This window comes from Crocodylus siamensis, chromosome 3 (assembly GCF_052110815.1).
Source record: "Crocodylus siamensis isolate JL-2025a chromosome 3, ASM5211081v1, whole genome shotgun sequence".
Taxonomy (NCBI): Eukaryota; Metazoa; Chordata; order Crocodylia; family Crocodylidae; genus Crocodylus; species Crocodylus siamensis.
Genome location: NC_143397.1, coordinates 14953580 through 14974390, shown reverse-complemented (window position 1 = coordinate 14974390; position 20811 = coordinate 14953580). Strand labels below are relative to the sequence as shown.

Sequence of the window (20811 nt, the reverse complement as noted above, 5' to 3'; positions counted from 1 at the left end):
AGCTTGCCCTGGCAGCCTGGGAGACAGGATGATTCTTACCCATCTTCAGTTTCAGTGTTTTGAGTGATAATGGCTCAGGTGAGAAGCAACGGAGGAATCTTCCAAGTTAGAAACTCAGAAGGAGAAAGATCTCCTGAATCAACAGATCTAGTCTCTGCTACTGCAAGCACCCGTGTCATGTAAATTGGTCTCACTACAATTTTACTCCCTAACATCTGAGGCAGGACATTTCAAAGGTGCCACTGCAGCTGCAACAGCCTCTGTCCCTTGCGTTAATCTGCCAAAAGGTTCACTCCCAAGAAGGCTTTTCCAAGGAGAGTCCTATGCAAATAGCGATCTTCCTCTGCAGAGGTTGGTTAGTAGTAAAGACACTGCCCATCCAAGCTGATGCAGAGAGAAGTAGAAATGCTTTTACTTGTTGCCCCATGGCATACTCTAGAAATAACAGGATCCCTAGGGTACTTACTAAAAATTTTATCAGATGGTAGCTCCATCCCTCTATATGTGTGCTAGAGCAAAATGGCATCCATACTTGACATTACAATGTATTACCAATGTCTAATAGAGTGCAAAGGATCAGGCCTCTTCTCCTATGAACTTATGCATTGGAAAGTCTTCCTAAAAAATCACCAAAAGCCATTATTTTGTTTTCCTTCTTTTCTCTCCTTAAAACTCTCTTCTACCCTAGTGGTCTGCAAAGCACTCAACTGAGGCTGTGACCACTGTGCATTACCCTAACTTACCACCTTGTTCATTGTGCTTCCACCATCTGTTGCTAACAGCATCTATTTAGACAGTGAGCAAGGGCTGTGACCCAGATTCTCAAAGGTATTTAGCCACCAACTCCAATTTCAATGCGAGTTAGGTGACTAATGTCTTTGAGAATCTGAACTTGTCCCTTACTATGTTTTGAAACAACAACTAACACAATGGAGCCCTCTTTGTACTCAGAGAGTTTAAGGGCCAAAAGGCCATTACATTATCAAGTCTAAGCACATGCATGTTACAGGCCTTTATATTTCACCAGTTATGCCTGTGTCCAGATAAAGTACATCTTCCAGAAGGGCAGCTGCCCTTGATCTGAAGAGCTCTAGAGATGAAGAACCCACCATTTCCATTGGCAATTTGCTCCCGTCATTGATTGCCTTCACCACTGAAAAGTTTGTGCCTTGTTTTCAAGTTGAAGTTTGGCTGGATGGTGAAGCAAAATCATTTTAATGTACGTCTAGTCCAGTGCTTTTCAACCGGTGTGCCACGAGAGCTCCTTGGTGTGCCACAAGTATTTTGGAATAACGAGAAGAAAGTTCTCCAGCCTTCTGGTGCTAATGAATAAGCCGCACTAATGAGATATTCACAGAAGACTGGAGCATGAGTTGGCTGTTGGGGAAGAGAGAGAACCAGCTGAGCAGAAGGACATTCATCTACTGCATGTGTTGGCTGTGGGGGATGCGCTGTTCGTGAGCTTCTCAGCTTTCAGTTTATGCCATTCATTTTGCTGCGGCAAGCAGCTACAATGAGCTCATAAGTATGGGGATGGGGACTGCCTTAACAGGTGTGCCATGGCAAATTTTTATTAATGAAAGTATGCCTTGGGCTGGAAAAGGTTAGGAAACACTGGTCTAGTGAATAACAGCAGGGACCCATTCTGACTGTGGTAGACCCTAGAGACCCAATACAAATAAAGAGGAATAACAAACATAAGAGGTGCTGAGTACCACTTACATCTCCTGAATAGGTTGCTCAACACTTCTAAGGATCGCTTGGGTTAAGCTTTAGTGTGGTTAGTCTTTTTCTTGTGCCACTCATTTCCTCCATTCATCTCCACCCGTGTCTGGTACTTCTATTGTCCTCTCTCTGGGGCAGAGAGAGTCCTTCTGTTATGCACTTGTAGTGTCTAGCACAGTAAGGTCTTGGTGTGTGCCTTGGTCTCCACGGTTCTGATGAAAACAATAGACAGTTCAGGTCTATGTGGTATCTGCTTCCCCTGCCCTCCCTTTTTCATGTACGTTCTGGGTCCTTTCTGCTTTCACTGCTTTGCTGTCACATATTGGAGTTTCTGCTCCTTTCACCACCTCCGTTGAGTTTCTCACTTTTTGTCCATTCACATGGTGTTTTCCCAGAGTGTCAAGAACAGATGCAGAACAGTTCTGCTTTGGCAGGAGAGCTGCATCTGAGGTTTTGGTTCATCGCTCATTTGAACAGCTGTATTTTGGGATTCCACGCAAGAAAAGAAAACACAACCCAGCTCTGTTAGCGCTTATACAAGATACACCTTTCTTCCAAGTTTCCCCGTACCATCCTTTTTCTAAAGCACATACCGTTGACATACCGAGCCAGTGCAGCTCAAACACATTAGAACTGGTACAACTCACTCATATTAGAACTTGCACAAGTAAGTTATAGCATTGTCCAGAATAAACTGGCTCTCCCAGGGGAGATACTGCAGTAGGCACCATTGTAGCCTACTGCTTCCATAGTAACGTTATACTGAATTCTAATAAGCTGCACGGGTATGAGTTATATCATGCGTCTGCTCCTTGTTTATGCCAACATCAGGATGGGTTACACCAGTGTATACATGTCCTGTTCCCAAGCCCTAAGTTTCCACATTTCTGTCACTGTTTCTAAACAAAATGGACCTTGCCAGCAAAAAAAAAAAAATGAAGAGTAACTGAATCCAGAAGCATTGCTGAGCAGCTCCATGCCAAGGGTAGCTACGCCCCTTGACAGGTGCCCTGCCCCCTGGTCACCATTTTGGGACCCAAAGTCCCACCCCTAACCAAAAGTAGTCCTTTTGAGAGGTGGGATTTGCCATCTTGGAGCTGGGAAAAAACCAAATCACACACTAAAAATCAAACATCTACTATAACATACTTTAATTTTATTTCAAAAAATATTTTTGTCATGATTTATGTGTGTTTGCATAGCATATATAGAGGCAATTCCGTAATAGCACAAAATAAAGTCTTATTTTTGTATATTGTATGGGGAGGTATTGGTGGGTGTGGGGTTTGTGGGTGGACGGATGTGGGTATGGTGGTGTGCAAGTGGGGCCCCAACCACACGCTCCCCTGTGACACACAGTCCCCTGCCACCAGCAACAGCAGGCTACAGGACCTTGGAGCACTCATGGCCCATAGCAGGCAGAGCCCCTAGCAGGATGTGGCTCTGGTTGAGTCCTGGGAGCTGTATGTGGTGGCACAGAGCCGGCCCAGCCTGATCTGATGGCACTTGGCTCCTTGCTGGAGTGCCAGGAGTTGCAGGGAGTCATGCGCCATCGGGCAGGCCAGGCCAGCTCCATGCCTCTACGTGGGGCTCCCAGCCCCCAAGTGGGGAGCTGCACATGGAGGCACAGAGCCAGCTCGGTGAGGCCCAATGGCATGTGGCTCCCACCTGGGATGCCAGAAGCCCCACATGCTGGCATGGAGCCAGCCCAGCCCAACCGAATGGTGCACTGCTCCCAGATGGAGTGCCAGGAGCTGCACACGGGGCTGGGCAGGCTCCATGCTGCTATCGCACATATGTCCTCATGGCTCCCAGCTGCAGTGTCAGGAGCCATGGAGAGCCACACACCATTGGGCAAGGCCAGCTCCATGCCTCCATGTGGAGCTAACAGCTGGAGTACTGGGAGCCCCACAGAGGTGAAGGCACAGAGCCAGCTTTCAGAGGGGTAGCCATGGGCCAGTAATAACTGTCTTTTGCAGAGGCCCTGCAGGCTGGATAGAAGTCTTTCTAGATTTTAAGAAGTCCTTTGTCTCTCACCCCATCCTCATTAATAAATTAAGCGACTGTGGCATTGATGCCTACACAGTTGGATGGGTAAAAAAACTGGCTGATGGGGCGCACCCAGAGAGTAGTGGTGGACGGGTTGTACACAACCTGGTGAGATGTGAGCAGTGGGGTCCCCCAGGGCTCGGTCCTCGGGCCCGCACTGTTTAACATCTTCGTCAGCGACTTGGACGAGGGGGTGGAAAGCACGCTGTCCAAGTTTGCTGTTGACACTAAGATGTGTGGCGAAGTGGACACACTTGAAGGGAGAGAGAGGCTGCAAACAGATTTAGACAGACCCCAAAAGTGGGCATATGAGAATAGGATGGGGTTCAGCATAGACAAATGCAGGGTGCTGCACCTTGGGAGAAGGAATACACAGCATACATATAGGCTGGGGAGTTCCCCTCTTGAAAGCACAGAGGCAGAACGGGATCTTGGAGTCATTACTGACTCCAAGATGAACATGAGCCACCAATGCCAGACCGCAGCCAGCAAGGCCAGCCATACCTTGTCACGCATCCAAAGATGCATCTCAAACTGGTCCAGAGAGGTGATACTCCCCCTCTGTGCTGCACTGGTCAGGCTGCAGTTGGAGTACTGCGTCCAGTTCTGGGCGCCGCACTTCAGAAGGGCTGTGGCCAGCCTGGAGAGGGTTCAGAGGAGGCCACCCATTTGGCGAGAGGGCAGCATGTCAGGCCCTATGAGGAGAGACTGAGGGACCCGAACCTGTTCAGCCCTCGACAAGAGGAGGCAGAGGGGGGACCTGGTGGCTGCCGACAAACTCTTCAGCGGAGATCAACAGCAAATAGGTAGAGCCCTTTTCTCCCCAGCACCAACTGGGGTGACGAGGAACAATGGTAATAAGCTGATGAAGAATAGGTTTAGGTTAGAGATCAGAGGGCAATATTTTACAGTTAGGGTGGCCAAAATCTAGAACCAACTTCCCAGGGAAGTGGTCCTTGCCCCTACCTTGGGCAAATTCAGGAGGAGGTTGGATGATCACTTGTCTGGGGTCTTGTGAACCCAGCATTCATTCCTGCCTGTGGCAGGGTGTCAGGGCTAGATGATCCATTCAGGTCCCTCCTGACCCTAGCTACTATGAAACTATGAATGGCCTGGCAGGCCAGATCCAGCGCATGGGCCATATTTTACCCACCCTTGATGAAGAAGTAGCAACATAAGGAACTGAAATTTAATAGGGGGCTTTTCAGTCCAGAAGGTCCAAGTGTAACAAGAGCCAGCTGCTGAAAATTGCAGCCAGACACATTAACACTAGAAATAAAGTGCACATCTTTAGCAACGAGTATAATTAATCACTAGAAAAAGCCTACCAAGGGCTGTGGTAGAGCTTCCATTTTTTAATTCAAGGGTGGATTTTGTTCTGGAGGCATTCCAGTTCAGCTGCAGCTTCTGGACTCAAATAAAGAATGAATACAGGGAAATCCTGTACCTTATACCTTGCAGGAGACTGTCACAGTGATCTCTTCTGGCCTTAACATCTATACATGCTCCACTACTCTGGGTAATTAAAATGGTTACCTAGAATCTTGCTCTGCACAACAAGCCTCCTGTTCTGTGCGCAGAAAGAGCAGACATTCCCCCCCCACAGAAATCACCTAGCAAAGAAATATGTACCGACGGGCCTATGCTCACGGACAGTGCTGCATTTGGGATGGCATGTGTCTCAGTGGCCATCCCTTGGTAATTCAGTGTGACAGCTGCTATATGACATAGTCAATCCCCTTGAAAAATGCTATGAACTTTTTTCTCCCTGTATTTTTCCAGAACAATGTTCAACCCTGGAGATGCAGAAATATTATCACAGCTTTGCAAGCAGAGGTTATGCAATGCATTTACAGTTAGGGGAAACTTATGCAGAAGTTGCAATAGTCTGGGTTTACATAATGATGTCAGATCTTTGATGTACTGTGTCAAGACTTAGATAATTACAGCAAAACTGACAAGGTAGAAAAACATTTAAATCTGCACAGGTGATCAGCTGGGTAATATCCTCTTTGGTTCTCATGGACATGAATAATGAAAAGGGGCATCCAGTTCCACCAAATCTTTTTTTACCATATGCAAATAATCCCATTAATTTTACAGCAGCTACCTCAGTGAACAAGATTTTCCCTGCTTCATAAAGGTTTAGAGAATCAGACTGAATTATTCACCGCTCACGCTCACCTCTCTGTAGTATGCCCGACTTGCCCTTTGGATTTAACAACCTAATTCATGGGCAGGCAAAATACTGCCCATGGACTGGACCTGGCCCACCAGGCAATTACATCTGATCCACAGGGCCCCTCTGTAAACCTTCTGTAAGCCCTGGCCCTGAGCAGCCCTTCACATGCAGCTCCAAAAAGTCGCACACTCCAAGAACCCACTCCCCCACACACACACACCCACACCCTCTCACAGCCCCCACACATACTCCTACACCCCCTGCCATCCCACCACACCCCCACACCTTCCCACCCCTGCCACTCCAACCACATCCCCACCCTCCTCAAGACACCCCACCCACCAAACCCACACCCCAACCACCCCCTACATATAGTCCCTTACCCCTTACACACAATATACAAGAGTAAGACTGTATTTTGAGCTATTATGCAAATGAACATAAATCAAGACAGAAATATTTTGTTTACAATTAAAATAAGTTATAGCAGATGTTTGATTTTTTGTATATGATTTGTTTTTTTCCAGTTTCAAGGTGGCAACCCCCTCTTTCAAAAGGAGTAATTCCAGGGGTAGGGGAGGGACTTCCAGTGGCAAAGGTCAGGGGTTGGGATGGGACTTCTGGTCCCATGATGGCTGTCACGGAGTGGGGGCTATAAGCGGCCGTGAGCCCACTAGCGCCCCCTGCCATGTCAATTACGGTGGTCCAGCACCCTCTACTCGCCTGCCACGTCTTTGTTCTTAAGTTCAGTTATGGGAGGCTGCCTACTTCCACCTTGACACCTCGCTGGGATTATCTCCGTTCCACATGGGGTGCCCCCAACACCCGCAGCCTTATGGGCAAATGCGTGCCTCCAAACCTTCCCTTTAGCATGGCCCAAGCCTCACAGCTGTTCCTTGGACGTTGTTTGGGTCCCCTGCCCTTCGGCGCCCGCTCCGGCGCCACTCGGGCTTGTCCTGCCCTGGTGCCCCTCTCTGGCACCCCGGGCTTGTCACCCACCTGGCGCCCCTCTCCAATCTTCCCGGGCCTTTGCCCCACTTCTTGGGCTTCTCGCCCCCTCCGGGGCCTTGGGCCGCGCCTCTCGCGCCCACTGCCCCACTCTGGGGCCTGTGCCGCGCCTCTCGTGGCTGGGGCTACAACCCCACACCCCGAGCGCCTTTCTGGCACTCCTCATGCAGTGTCCACAGTGGCACTACGCACTGTGCCCCTGCTGGGCACCGGGAACCCCCAAGCTACTGGGGAGCCCCCATGAGGCCTCCTCACAACCCTACAGCCTCACCCGGTCCTCCGGTGTAACCATAACACAAACCGAGCCCAAATGGCTGTAACAGAACCAACAAAGAGCCTCCCGGTTCATAAGGCAACTTCAAGCCCCCACCAGGGCTCCTAACCTTACCTCCTTTCAGGGTTCTCTCCTCCCTAGCATCATTGCGGTCGGTCAGCACAGCAAGGCTGCAACTACCAACTCAGGCCGCTCAGCTCTGCCACAGAGCTCCTGCTCCTGTGGCTGCCAGAAGGGAACTGCTTTTCTGGCTCCGGCCTGGGCAGTTTATATAGGCCCGGCCCTGCCCCCTTCTGGTCACCTGACCTATCTGGTTGCTGCGGCAACCAGCACCTGAGCTGCCACTGGTGATTGGCAGCTCCTTAACCCTATATTAGTTACAGGACATCTCCTTGATCCTGTGACAATGGCAATCAAGGGGCAGGGCACCTGTTGAGGGGCAGGACTACCCTTGTAGACCTCGACAGCTCACCAAAACTCATTAAGCAGCCCTCCAGTCAAAATAATTGTGCACTCCTCACCTAACCTCTTCACCTAGCATCAAGGGCACTGACAGACATCCAACTCCCAGCTGTAACTCATGGCACTTCACAGAAAGCACCATGAATTACAGCACATTTACTGTTTGGTTGGGGAAGGCACAGGGGGGTTGGGAAAAAAAACACATTGTTTGGAGCGGATCCAGTGGAGAAAGGCTACATATCTGCAGCCTCTCTCTAGCCTTCCATCCCCTCCCCACCTCCCCTGAGCTCCCACCTCCAGTACCGTCTGTAGGATGGGAGGAGGAGAAGGCAGGGAAGGAAGCTGCAGGCTGGGTTTGGACAGCCTGTACTATATCAGCCCAGCCCTGCTCATGCACAGACAAACAGAAGTGAATGAAGATGCTCTGCCTTGGAGAGCCTTCATCTGTACCCTCATTAAATGGGGGCTAATCTGCCATATGGTCAGGCACTTTTAAAGTGCTCTGGAGCCATGCAGCTGTGGAGCACTTGCAAGCGGCTGGTTGCGTGACAAATGTCACTTCTGTCAGTGCCCCAAGGGTCACCTTAGAACTGTTCCCCGGCCTCAGAGGATGGGAGTGCTGGCAAGACAGGGCACAGAGATTGAAGAGGATGTTTAGAGAATGTATTAGCCAGAAGAGAGAACCATAAATGTAATACGTAATATAACGACACTGGGCTCAACTGAACAGCCCCTCCACCCCAACAGGACCTCCTGCATGTTGGTAAGTCCTTGTATGTGCAAAATAGGACAGGGCCCAGAGAAGGACACTGGCCCTCACCCCAGAATTTGCTCTGTATGAAATTCAGGATCTACATATGAGGAGACTAAGAGCTGAGGGCATGTTTGGGAGGATCTACATTTATTTCTCTCTCCCACCTATCCTGAGATCAATGTTCCCTCTAAGGAGTAGCAGTCTGTAAGTGCACCACCTCAGTCCGGCATGGGACACTTACCAAAGGGGACTGAGGACTGGGGGCCTGAGGCTGGGGCCAGGGGCCAGAGCTGGGGGCTGGGGGCCAGAGCCAAAAGCCGGGAGCTGGGGGCCAGAGGCTTGGGGCTGGAGCCGGAGCCTGGTGCAGGCTCCCCAAGGTGATGCAGGGGCGTGGAGCAGTGTCCCGGAGCTGGCAGAGCCTCACTTGGGGCAGGCAGCAGCTCCTCCCCAAGATGAAGCAAGGCAGGGATGGAGTCTGGGGCAGGGGGCTGGTGTGGGCCCCACCGGCTCCAGGGAAGTGCTCCACTCCCTGGCCCTGATGCGGGGGAGTGGAGCACTTCCTCGGAGCCGGCAGAGCCCGCACCAGGCTCCTGCCCCAGCCTCTCCTAGTGCACGGCCTTGAAAAGGCTGTGCACGGCCACACTTTTAGTTTCATAGATTTCATAGATTTCATAGACATTAGGGCTGGAAGGGACCTCGGGAGATCATCGAGTCCAGCCCCCTGCCCAAAGGGCAGGAAGTCAGCTGGGGTCATAGGATCCCAGCAAGATAAGCATCCAATTTACTCTTGAAGGTGTTCAATGTAGGCGCTTGAACCACCTCTGCTGGCAGGCTGTTCCAGACCTTGGGGGCTCGGACAGTAAAGAAATTCTTCCTTATGTCCAGCCTGAAACGGTCTTGCAGTTTGTGACCGTTCGACCTCGTCATCCCTTGGGGCGCTCTGGTGAACAGATGTTCCCCCAGATCCTGGTGGTCACCCCTGATAAACTTACAGGTGGCCATCAGATCACCCCTGAGCCTGCGCTTTTCCAGGCTAAAGAGTCCCATGGTTCTCAGCCTGTCATCGTAAGATCTGTTTTCCTGACCTAAGCCCACGTGTGCACCTTAGAGGGAACCTTGCCTGAGAGATGTTTGCTAGAATTAATACATCTGAGTACTGAGAAGGGGGAAGCAGGCATGGGTGGGAGGCAGGGCGGTATAAGGCTCTGGGGCAGTGGTCTCCAGATTTCAGCAAGGCACTTTGTCTCTGGGTGTTTGGGTGCTGAATATCATGGTTTTGGCATCCCTGAAATTCTCACTCCTCAAAACAATTCTACTAAAGCTCTGCAGGGAAAATCCTCCCTTCCCTCAGACTAGCCCACAGCTTTTCCCACAAGACAGAACAACATGGACCCCTGGGCCTTGCTTTGAAGTCGGAAGAGTTGAAAGTATGTCAGGAAACATAGGTGAAGTCCTGCCCCACTGAAGTCAGTGACAAAACCAATTTTGATCCCGACAGTTGGAGAAGTTTGCACCTTATGCCCATGAACTCACCCCCTCGTTACTGAAATGCCTCTCGTCGCACAGTAAGAGGCACAGCTTTGACTCAGAGGGAAGAGAGCTAGTTAACATGCAGCACATTTGGACAGTCTCTGAAACACATGGGCTTGGGATGGAGTGAAAAGCTGTTGAATTTTATTAACTACATCTAAAGAAAGGAAGAGTGCTGCACAGCAAGTCAGTACAGCAATAAAAATTACAGGTCATCATCTGTCCTCCCATCTCAAACTGTAGCAGCTTCTACCATTTGGTATGACCAAACGGTGATTGTTTAACCCTCTGCCTTCCCTGCTCCCTGCCCCCTGGGCACAGCCGTTCAGCAGCTTTTATTTGTGTTAGTAATGACAGGTGTCCAATGCTATTCTTGGGCCTGGAATATTGGTCCAGGAGAAGCAGGATTAGTTGACTTAAAATGTACTGAAACGTTCACATTTTGGGATGAATGATACTTTGGAGCCTTTTTAAGTTAAAGCCTCAGCTTGAAATCTAATTAATTATTTAAAAGTAGTTTTGATCCCAGATCCATCCCAAAAGCCTTTCTCCTCCCACCCTATCAAGTTTGGTAATCTTACGGTGTTGTTTTCCCCCGTGGTCCATTGTTCTATATAAGATCCATACATACAACATGGGACGGTGATTGACTATGGGTATATCTAAAGAGATATCCCAGAGTGGTTTACATCAAATCAGAAAGAGACAGTAAACATTTCATCAGACCATGCTCTAGGCAAAGGAAATTGCAAACAACTTAAGAAAGAAACCAGAAAGTTCAGAAAAACAAATCCTTCTGCTACTTTAGGTATTGGTTATAACAACAGAAGGTAAAACATGTTCGGAGAGAACAGCGTGATATTTAGATTGACTTCATGTCTTTAATTCACACACTGACAGGGAGGCATATTGCAGATAACAGTATTTTGCAGAGTGGTAAGTGAATAGATACACAATCAAAAGAGGATATGTTACACATTTACCTTTGTCCTTCTCTCCCAATTCCCACAGGCACAGTTTTGTCCTGATCATTTCATAATATATTTGGTGCTGAACTCTGTTAGGTCTATTAAAAAAACTCCCAAGTCCAGTCCCAGTTATAGGCTAACACTTTTTAGCATCTCCAAGGCTTCCCCTTACTAGTGAACAAGGCTAAAAACTTTATCTGTGTAGAAGAAGTTAATCTGAGAACATTACCTGCCAAGCTGCCCAATACCACTGCATTATTTCTTTGTACTCCCCGTCTCTATCCTGTCCTACCCAGGCTGTGATGCATAAAGTGGGTTCTTTTGACAAATCAGGAAATTGTCCAACTTGCAGGGCAGATGGTTCATCTTTCTAGCCCATCTCAACCATTGTCCAGGCCAGGCTACAAGCAGCCCTGGAACCGACTAGCTCCTGTCAATTCCAGACTGCAGATAGAGACAAGACCCAGGGAGGAACCAAGTCACCAGCTTTAATGAGGTGCCAACAGCTAAGAAGAGGCTGAGAGCAAACTCTGAGTAACAAGGAACTAAGCATTAATGATCTGTGAACAGCTGGGAACAGGCTGGTCCCACAGGAATGAGCAGGCAGGTTTAAATCCAATTAAGCTGTGCCTTTACACTGAAACCAATGGGATTTGGCAGACGGCTGTCCACCTTACCCATCGGCATTCTGAGTCGCTCATGCACGGTATTTAGACTGTGAACTCTTTAGGGCAAAGGGCCACCTTCTTTTCAGTGCTGTTACACTGCCCAACACCAAAGGGTCCTGGCCCATAAGCACCTTAAGCACCAAGAATACTCGAATTTTTTGGTATGTCTTTGTCTCAGACCAACACGGCTACCAAGTACAGCCCTGAAACATGGAAGATGCCGAATTTTAGCCGACTTGGGATTTTAAACTTCATTGCAGAACAACAAGGAAGTTTTTTTTACCTCCCTGCCTGCCATCAGACACCTCCAGGGAAGGAATTCTACCTGATCAACACATCAAAGGGCTCCTCAACACAGCTCACAAAGACACTGTCATGGACCCAGAGGGACAGACTTCCATCTTCAGCTCCCTTTATGCAAAAATGTAGTTTATTTCCTACCTATGGGGACTTACCATCTTGTACCATCTACACTTTTTCCCAGAGCCTGACGATGGGACTTTGATCCAGAAAGCTTGCAGAAAAGGACAATTTTCTTGCCATTTTTCAGTTGGTCTAATAAAAAGTATCACTTTGGAACCAAGAGTTCTAGCTTTTTTGTATGTCTTAAGCACCTAAGCACTTCAGGAATAAAAAGAATATATTGTTCTTTTCTAGTTATTGTGAATCAGGCATCCTCCCCAGCCCTTCACTGGAATTATTCCAGCCCTGTACCCGTTTATCTCGCATCAGAATCTGGCCTTCTGAGTTTAGATGGAGTACAAAGTGCCTATAAAGTAGAAGTGTTTCAGAACCCTATGACATCTGGTAGATCAGGTCCTACATCTACTGTAGTGAACTGGACTTCTGCCATTGACTCCAGTAGCAGCTGGAAAGATTCCTGGTCCTAAGAACAGCAGTGCAAAGGGGAGAGGGGAAGGGAATCTGTAGCAGGAACAAATACAAACGGTAGGAATCCTCGCGACACAGCAGCAGGTTGACTCCTCTTCAGCTATTTCTTTTCAAATGCGTTTTTAAAAAATATGACGTTTAGAAGGGGGTGCCAAACAGAATTTGCCTGATTGACAGGAACGCTGCCCCTGGCTCAGACAATAAAAACCTCACCCTGCAGGACTCAAAGAAGTGTGACATGTAGTCTCATTCCCCCGAGATTACAGAATCTGTGCATCTAATTATCTCTGCCTATTATAAACTTCAGCCAAAGGAACCAGCAGGGGGAATTAAAAAATAAAGTAAACTAAGCATAGCCCGTGTTCTTGGAAGCACTATATTTTGAAGGGGCAGGAGCTAGCAGGGGGCTGGCACATCCATCAAGTGAAAATGTGCAGTACAGGCTTTGGCGCTGTCTGAATACGGGACATACAGAGTACTTGAAGACTGCACCAACAGCACTACCAGAATACCAAATGCTGGCTGATTAGTGGACATTTTGCTCTGCTGTGACTGTTCAGTAGTGCTGGCTACTCCAAAGCTGCACAATCTCAGTAAACAACCAGAAATATAGAATAATTACAAATACCCAAAAAAGGGCAGGGAAAATAAATGTTCCATCCTGTAGCTTCCTCTGTCCCCTTTCATTTTAACACAGTCATCTGCCCCAGTTAAACAGAGGGGACACAGGCTTCCAGCCCTGTTGCCATGAGACGCTCTATTCTTTCTTCTGTTTCAAAGATTTCCCCTTGATGATCCACCTGGGAAACACTTATTACTGACTGAGCTAAGAATAATTATACCGGCCCCATTAGCAAGTACATAACAGATGAGACACTTCAACTTTAAGCCAGTAAAGACATTTTGGAAACTACAGAGATCGTTCTCTAAAAGGGCAGTTATGTCTCCACTAAATGCAGAATTCGTGCAAATGAAAGTCATAATTAAAACTTGAAAGTATTTAAGAGAAGGTTCTTGAAAGAGGCTAAAAACAGCGCCCTGTCATATCACTAACTTGGACTAGAGTAGGTCACAGGTAAACTCTACCCAAGTAGCCAAAACTTGGGGAATTTATGGGTTCCAGATCTGATTTTGTCAACACTTGTGTTAAGATCCAAAGACATTCCACACAAGTAGGCAGCAGAGTTCAGCAACTGGAAGCGACACCAAGATCATGCTTTCTTTTATCATCCTGTTAAGTAGCATGATAGGCCTTTAGCAAGGACTCTTCCAGTTAAGTAAACTAGTTTCAAATTCTCCAAGTTCAAGGCAGCCGAAGACCCATTTGGACTGTTCTTTAGTAACCGGGCATGGTTGCACACAGACAGACAGCAGAGACCACATTACACTTTCTATGCATATGAGAAGCAACATACACTTCTGTTCTGAATGACACATTTTACCACAGCTATTCTGACTGGTGCTCCTTAATGTATGGAGTATGCTAGAGTTGGCCAATCTTCACCAATGAATGTGAAACAGAAAGGACACCCCATAAACCCAAAACCTGATCACTTCCAAATGTGATAGTCACAACAGTGGCCTAGATGCAGGGGATTTCTGCAAGCAAACCAAGTTCCTCATGTTAATAGGCAGAAGATACCCAGGAGGAGGCTGTGAATTTCTTCAGCAATCCCTTGCAGTTGAGGATATTTGTCTTCCATTATTGTCTTATTTGTGTGTCCAAAGATGGCTGATGAGGCCTATCGGGAATTGACAGACTGTACTGCAGCTCAGACGTGTTTCCGTGTAGGATGGGTCGCGCTGGGTTCTTGATTTGGTCCACAACACACTGTTTTTGCCATCCCCACTTTTCCACCTCCTGTTGTCGTGAGGTTTCAAAATACCAAGATCCCTCCAGCAGACTCCTCCTCCATTTGGGGAAGTCCTGGGCGATAGTCTCCCACGAGCTGACATCAATTCGCATTTTTTTAAGCTGGTCATGAGGACATCACTGAAGTGCTTTCTCTGCCCTTCTCTTAGGCATACGCTTTGGCTGAGCTGGGAAAATACAACATGCTTTGGGAGTCTGGAGACATCCAGATGACACGGCTGGCCCAACGAAGTTGATGACGGATGATCAGTGCCTTAATATTCATAGTGTTTGCTTGCAGGAGGATACTAACATTGGTGTGTCTCTTCCCTTTGGATTCGGAGGATCTTCTGCAGGCTGGGTTGATGATCCTTCTCCAACAGCTTTAGATGTTTCCTGGACATTGTCCGTGTGTCATCCCTGTCTCAGAGCACTTAGGAGCCCTGCTCCAATGAAGAGTGGAAACTGCAAGGGAAAGAGCCCTAGCAGTGAGTGGGGAGCCCCAGCGGCTGGTTCCCAGGGCAACCAGAGGGAGCTAGTGGCCACATCTGGCAGAGGTCAGCTGACCGAAAGGGGCAGGGCCTGGCCCATATATAAAGCCCAGGGCTGAGGCCAGAAGCTCAGTTCCCTGCCAGCAGCCAAGGGGCAAGGAGCTCTCCCAGAGCAAGCAAAGGGGAGAGGCCTGTCTGCAGGACCAGCTTCCAATACTGTTAAAGGACAGAGATTCCCCGGTAGGGTTTGTCTGAGGTTATAGCCGAGCAGCTTGAATTTATGTTACAGCCCAGGGGCTTGTGTTTTGTTTTTTGTCGTATAAAACAGTGGAGGTTTGGGTGAGGCTATTAGGGGATGGAGGAGGCCTCATAGAGGACCCACAGCAGTGTGGAGACCCCGGCACCAGAGAGGGCGCAGCATTTGGGGGTGCCCCGACCACAGCACCAGAGAGGGCACAGAGCGAGACAGGCCGCGGAGAGCCCAGGGAGGACAAAGGGGCCAAATTATAACAAGGCCCAGACCGAACAATGTCAGTTCCATCTGTAAGGCTTGGGGCGTGGTAAAGGGGTGGTTGGAGCCACACATAGCCCATAAGTAACACCCATTGTAAAACGGGACCCACAAGGGGTCCAAGAGCCCCTGGGATCAGAGAGTACAGCAAGACCATGTCCAAGATGACGTACAGGCAGCCTCCCTATTATATATTTTATCATCAAGGACGTGGCGGGCGAGAATTGAGGGTGCCCTTTGGGACAACTTGGCGCAGGAAGGGGGCCTTGGGGAGATCACGGCCCTCCTACAGGACCCCGCACCATGACAGTCCCCATACAGCAAAGTGGGGATCATGTCTGCTTGACAAAACACAAGCTTGTATTTGGATTTGATGTCATGATCTTCAAACATTCATTTCTTCAGGTGTCCAAAAGCTGCACTTGCACGTTTGAGGCAACGTTGGATTTCTTCATCAATGTCAGCCTTCTGCAAAGAGATGGCTTCTGAGATATGGGAAATACTCTGCGTTCTCCAGAGTTTCACTGTGGATCTGGATTACTGGAGCTGGAGCCTGTTCATTATGACATACTGGTATAGAGACAGGGGGAAATGGAGCTGTGGAGGAACTAAACAGAACAAGACTCTCCTTTTCCTAGACTGCTCATGCAAACAACTCAGTGGTCATTCTTTCCTCTCTCAGCTCTTACTGCATCAATGACCAGGCTTTGTGGTAGCTGCATAAACAGCAGCAGAAATTAAAATCTCCTTCTCCCCCATCCACCTTCAGCTACTCCTCCCATGATATGCCAATGGTTAAAAGACATATCCCTGGCACAAAGATTTTGACCCCCGAATCTGAACAGAACCCCGCCCTTGTTCCCCTATAAGCACTCTCCTTGCTGCCTCCACACTCTGCTCTGGCACATGGCCTCCTGGTATAATAGGAGTATAAATCCTCCCCTGTGACAGTTGCAACTACAATTTGCCTGTTGTTGAGAAGGGGTAGAAGTGCTCTCAGAAGTACCATTACTCAAAGCACAAGCCACAAAACCAGCTCCAGCTTGCAAGTTGGTCAGAAAACACACCAGAAATACTTCCTCCTCTCTTCCTGAAGTGGGCACAAACAAGCATTATAAGCCCTGAGTGCTGTGTCCTCATTGTCAGGAGCAGTTGGCTGACTTCTAAAAGTTTGGCAGGAGTTCAAGGTAGCTGGACAAAGCCACAACCCCAAGAGCCCTCAGCTGGGACAGCGCAGGTTGTGAAAGGAGGGCAGGGAACTGGAACAGCCCAGCCCGTGAGAACAAGGCACCCCACCGCTCAGGGAACCGCATTCAGCACAAGCTTGTCTCATGGTGAGTGGGGTCATGACAGAAGCTGGATTGACGCACTCTGCCCCAACAGAAGACCCTCTCATCTGGCTCATTCGAGATTGTAACCTACCCCTAACCAACAGAGAAAACTCGCTGCAGCACCCTTACACTGCTGTTTGTGGCAGCTAGAGATACCTTGAGCTATTCCCTGTAGGATAATGAAAGCTCCTGCACTGCTCAGTAACGCTGCCCTCTTTAGCAGGCAACGCCAATGACAGCAAGTAATTGGTCCAACTACTCTCTCGTTGGCAAAGGCAGTGAAGTAAGGCAGAAGGAAGCTCAGCAATGTGGGCATTCATACTTGTCATTCATACTTGTAAAAGGCAGATGCAAAGCACTACTGGGTGTAGGTTTGCATAGGTGGCTGCACCAGGTACAGAACAGCGGAGTGCTTGGAATAGGAGAGCAATGGGGCAAGAACGCACCCTTCACATACCTAGGAGGCCCTGGTGAAAACCACCAGCTCCAGTAATGGCCTGTCTTTATATCAGAGGTGCCGAGTGCATGGGGGCCTGAGGGCTCTGGCCCCACTCAGGAAGAGGGCTGTCACCTGAAACGCATAAAACTTTTCCACATGTCCATCATCTTAGCACTCCCCCAACCTGCTGGTAAAAATAAGTCGGCACCTATGCTTTATATAATACCTTCCCTGAAAGTGCCTCCCATGCTTCAGTTCACTGGAACCTGGTGAAACCTAATTCAGTTCAAAGGAGTTCCCCACACTTGCTTTCCTGGCCCAGTCTATCAACCAAAGCAAAATCACCCTGGTAAAGAGAACAAGATCACCAAGCTCATCAAGTTTCAATGGTAGCAAATGGGCAGGAAAGAACCTGGGCATGCCAACTCATTGCCGCTAGGTTTAAAGTATTCATTCAGTCATAAAACACTGAGAAAGAGCAACTTGTCAACTGCTGAGCAGCTGCATATATTTTATTTTCTTCTCACTGAACTACTCCTCGTTTGGCTGAACTTCACCTATGGACGTGTGTAAACACTCCCTAACGAAAAGCCACTGGGGCTCAGGTTGTGGTGGTTCTGCCTCTCCAGCCCATGCACACTCCTGCGGGATTGCAGGCGCTCAGTGCTTCCAAGGGTCAAACCCATGAGGCCATGTGTTGGAAAATGCTGAAGAGTTTCAAAGATGTAGATGTGTATTTAGTTCCCATAATGACGGCCAGGGTTTCCAAAGTGTTCTTTAAACCACAGCTCCCATTTGGACACTTGTGGCCAGACCTTAAAAAAGAGCTCAGGATCCAAACATCTGAGGGCTTTTATACTGAAAAACCAGGCCCTTAAAAGGTCTTTACTCTTTGGATTTTCTGACCATCAAATATTTATGTGATGGGCTAAGTCAGCATTTAAGTTTAAACAACTAATACAGCAAACCAGGAAGGAAGGTTGGACATTTCCAGAAAGAAATGAGAAGCCTTGGATTCTTTCCCCAGCTTTACTGCTACTTGGTCCTGCATTTTTGAGTAGAAAGCGGTAGCCCAAACACTGAAATTCAGAACTGAAGCTGGAACCCATGAAAGAGAATAAGATGGTACAGCTAATGTCTGCTGTTTGCTCCAGCTCATTGCAGAAAAAGACTTCAGTTATTGAAATCCAGATCCCGATTTGGATTTCAAACCTTTTCTTTTACCTGAGTTTGAGGCCCTGGGATTCTGTTTTGAGTCTGATTGACCAGTAGCATGTAGGAGTGATTAGGTGGTGAGGGAAGGTGGTTGGTAAATGCTGAGAGGCAGCTCCAAGCACAGTGGCAACCTGCAAAGAATTAGAGAATCAAGGATGAACAGAGGAAGCAGAGAAAGGTTGGAAAGGCTTGAGCAAAGTGTTGAAGTAGGGGGGATGTAGGAAGCAATGGGATCAGAGAGGTAGGAGAGAGCAGTATCATAAAGATGATTATGAGAATTTGAACTGAATGTAGGAAGTAGGGAACAAGTGATCCAAGGAAGGGGTGGGGGGCAAAAGCAGGCTTGGCTCTGTTTTGGATACAGAGAAGCAGGGGTGGATCCAGAGAAGGTGCAGTGATACAGTCACCACCCCTACCCCTCTTTCAGACCACATAATGGGAGCATTTCAAGTCCCCAAATCAGGTCAGAATCTCCCCCCAACACCCAACGGCATGTACCCTCCCAGTACCAAAGCAAAGAAATTTGGTGCCCAGGGCAAGCCCGCAGCAGCAGCTTGTCCTCGCCCCACGCACTGATCTGGGGAGCACCCCCGCCATGCTTGCACAGGAGTGCACACAGCGATGGGAGCCACCCCCCGCTTGTCCCCCACCCCCCAAACAAGCTGCTCACAGCTCCATCCTGCACCTCACCCTAGCTGGGCAAAGCCCATTGGCACCCCTTCACTTTGGCATGCAGGGAGGTCTCCCTACTTGGCCCCCCCCACTTGCTACAGTACTGTACCCTCCCCACCATTCCCACCAACCACCATCTCCCACTCCCAGCCTCTCCCCACCCCCAGCAGGATGGGCAGACCATGCTCTGGAAACAGCAGCCAGGGACTTCTAAAAAGTTCCCTGATCAGGTAAGAATCTCTGCCTCCCTTCCCTGCCTGCTGCTCAGCAGCATCTCTCCTCCCCCCCTTACTGCTGCCACTGCTCTGCTTGTCTCTGGCTGCCCCAGTGGCACGGGGAGATCCAGAGCTGCCCCTGCCCTGCTCCAGCTAGGGTCCACATGAACATGGATTTAGCTGGGGACAACAGCAGCAATGGTGAAGGAGGCGTTCCCCATCCCTACAGCAGCTTCTGTGCTGGCAGGAAACATCTAGGAGGACTGGCCAGGGAGGACAGAACAGCCTCGTGCCACTGTCCCAGACTGAGTCCAGTGCCTGCACAGCCCACCTGGAGTGGGAAAGGGCATTTGGTCCCTGTAGTACCAGCCACTGCTCCACTACACCCCCATTTCCAAAATCCTGGATCTGTTCAGACAGAGAAGGATTGGGATATAAAGACTCCAAATACATGATGATAGGAGAGAGGAACAGATGAAGTTCTCATCTCATTAAACGAGCTCAGGAGATTAGTTAGAGTGGGACTGAGGGGTGTGATGGGAGTCCAGGAAGGGTGGGAGTTCCTCAAGGGACGGAGGGGTAGCATCCTAATACACACAAAGGGAGGCAAAAAAGCCAAGAAACCCTCTTGGCTGAGAAGAGAAATCCAGGAGAGCCTAGAGGGGGAAAGAGAGGCTTACAAGAATAGTCCTGCTTAGCTCGCACTTGCAGAGAGTCAGTTAGAAAGGCCAAAGCAGAAATGAAACTCAGGCTGGCAACAAAGATTACAGGTAACAAAAAGCCCTTCTTTAAGTACACAGGGAGCAAGAAGAAGGTGCAGGGTAACATAGGGCCACTACAGGATGGACTAGGGCAACTCATAACAGATGGGATGGGCAAAGCTGAGCTCTTAAATGATTTCTTTGCATCGGTGTTCCTGGACATGGATACAAACACACCTCTCAATGAGACTTTAGTCTGGCGTGAGAGAGATACCAATCCACCAGGTTAGCGCTGACCTAGTGAAGGGGCACTTGGAGGGGTTAGATGTATTTAAGGCGGCAGACCCTAATGATCTTCACCCAAAGGTACTAAAGGAATTGGCCTGTGTCATAGCAAAACCACTGGGGCAACTGTTGGAGCACTCTTGGTGCTCAGGACAGGTCCCAGAGGACTGGAAAAGGGCCAATGTGATCCCTATTTTCAAGAAGGGGAGGAAGGAGGACCCAGGTAATTATAGGCTGGTTAGCCTCACCTCTATTCTTGGTAAGACCTTAAAAAAATCATAAAGGATCACATTTGTGGGGGGGCCAGTAGGTAATACAATGCTAAGAGGCAACCTGCATGTGTTTATAGCAGGCAGATCCTGCCTGACTAACCTGGTCTCTTTTTATGACCAGGTCACAAAGTGCTTAGATACAGGAGTAGAGATAGATGTTATTTACTTGGATTTTAAAAAGGCATTTGATACAGTGTCCCACCCAATTCTTACAAATAAACTATGTAGCCGTGATGTGGATTTTTTTCAAAGTCAGATGTGTGGAAAACTGGCGTATGGGATGCACCCAGAGAGTGATGGTGGATGGGTTGGTTTC

The 20811-nt window shown here is 48.8% G+C and overlaps 1 protein-coding gene across 4 annotated transcripts in view; it reads right to left on the bottom strand.

Moving 5' to 3' along the window:
- The window catches only part of MAPK4 (mitogen-activated protein kinase 4), a 142081-nt gene that overhangs the window by 37671 nt on the left and 83599 nt on the right, over positions 1 to 20811 (bottom strand). Inside the window, exon 2 of one of the 4 annotated variants that reach the window (XM_090037791.1) lies at positions 18360 to 18481. The exons of the other annotated variants lie outside the window; for them this stretch is intronic. Coding sequence (XP_089893917.1) covers positions 18360 to 18410 — 51 coding nt within the window. The 5' untranslated portion in view covers positions 18411 to 18481. The remainder of the gene's footprint in view (positions 1 to 18359; positions 18482 to 20811) is intronic. 4 annotated transcript variants of the gene reach the window in all.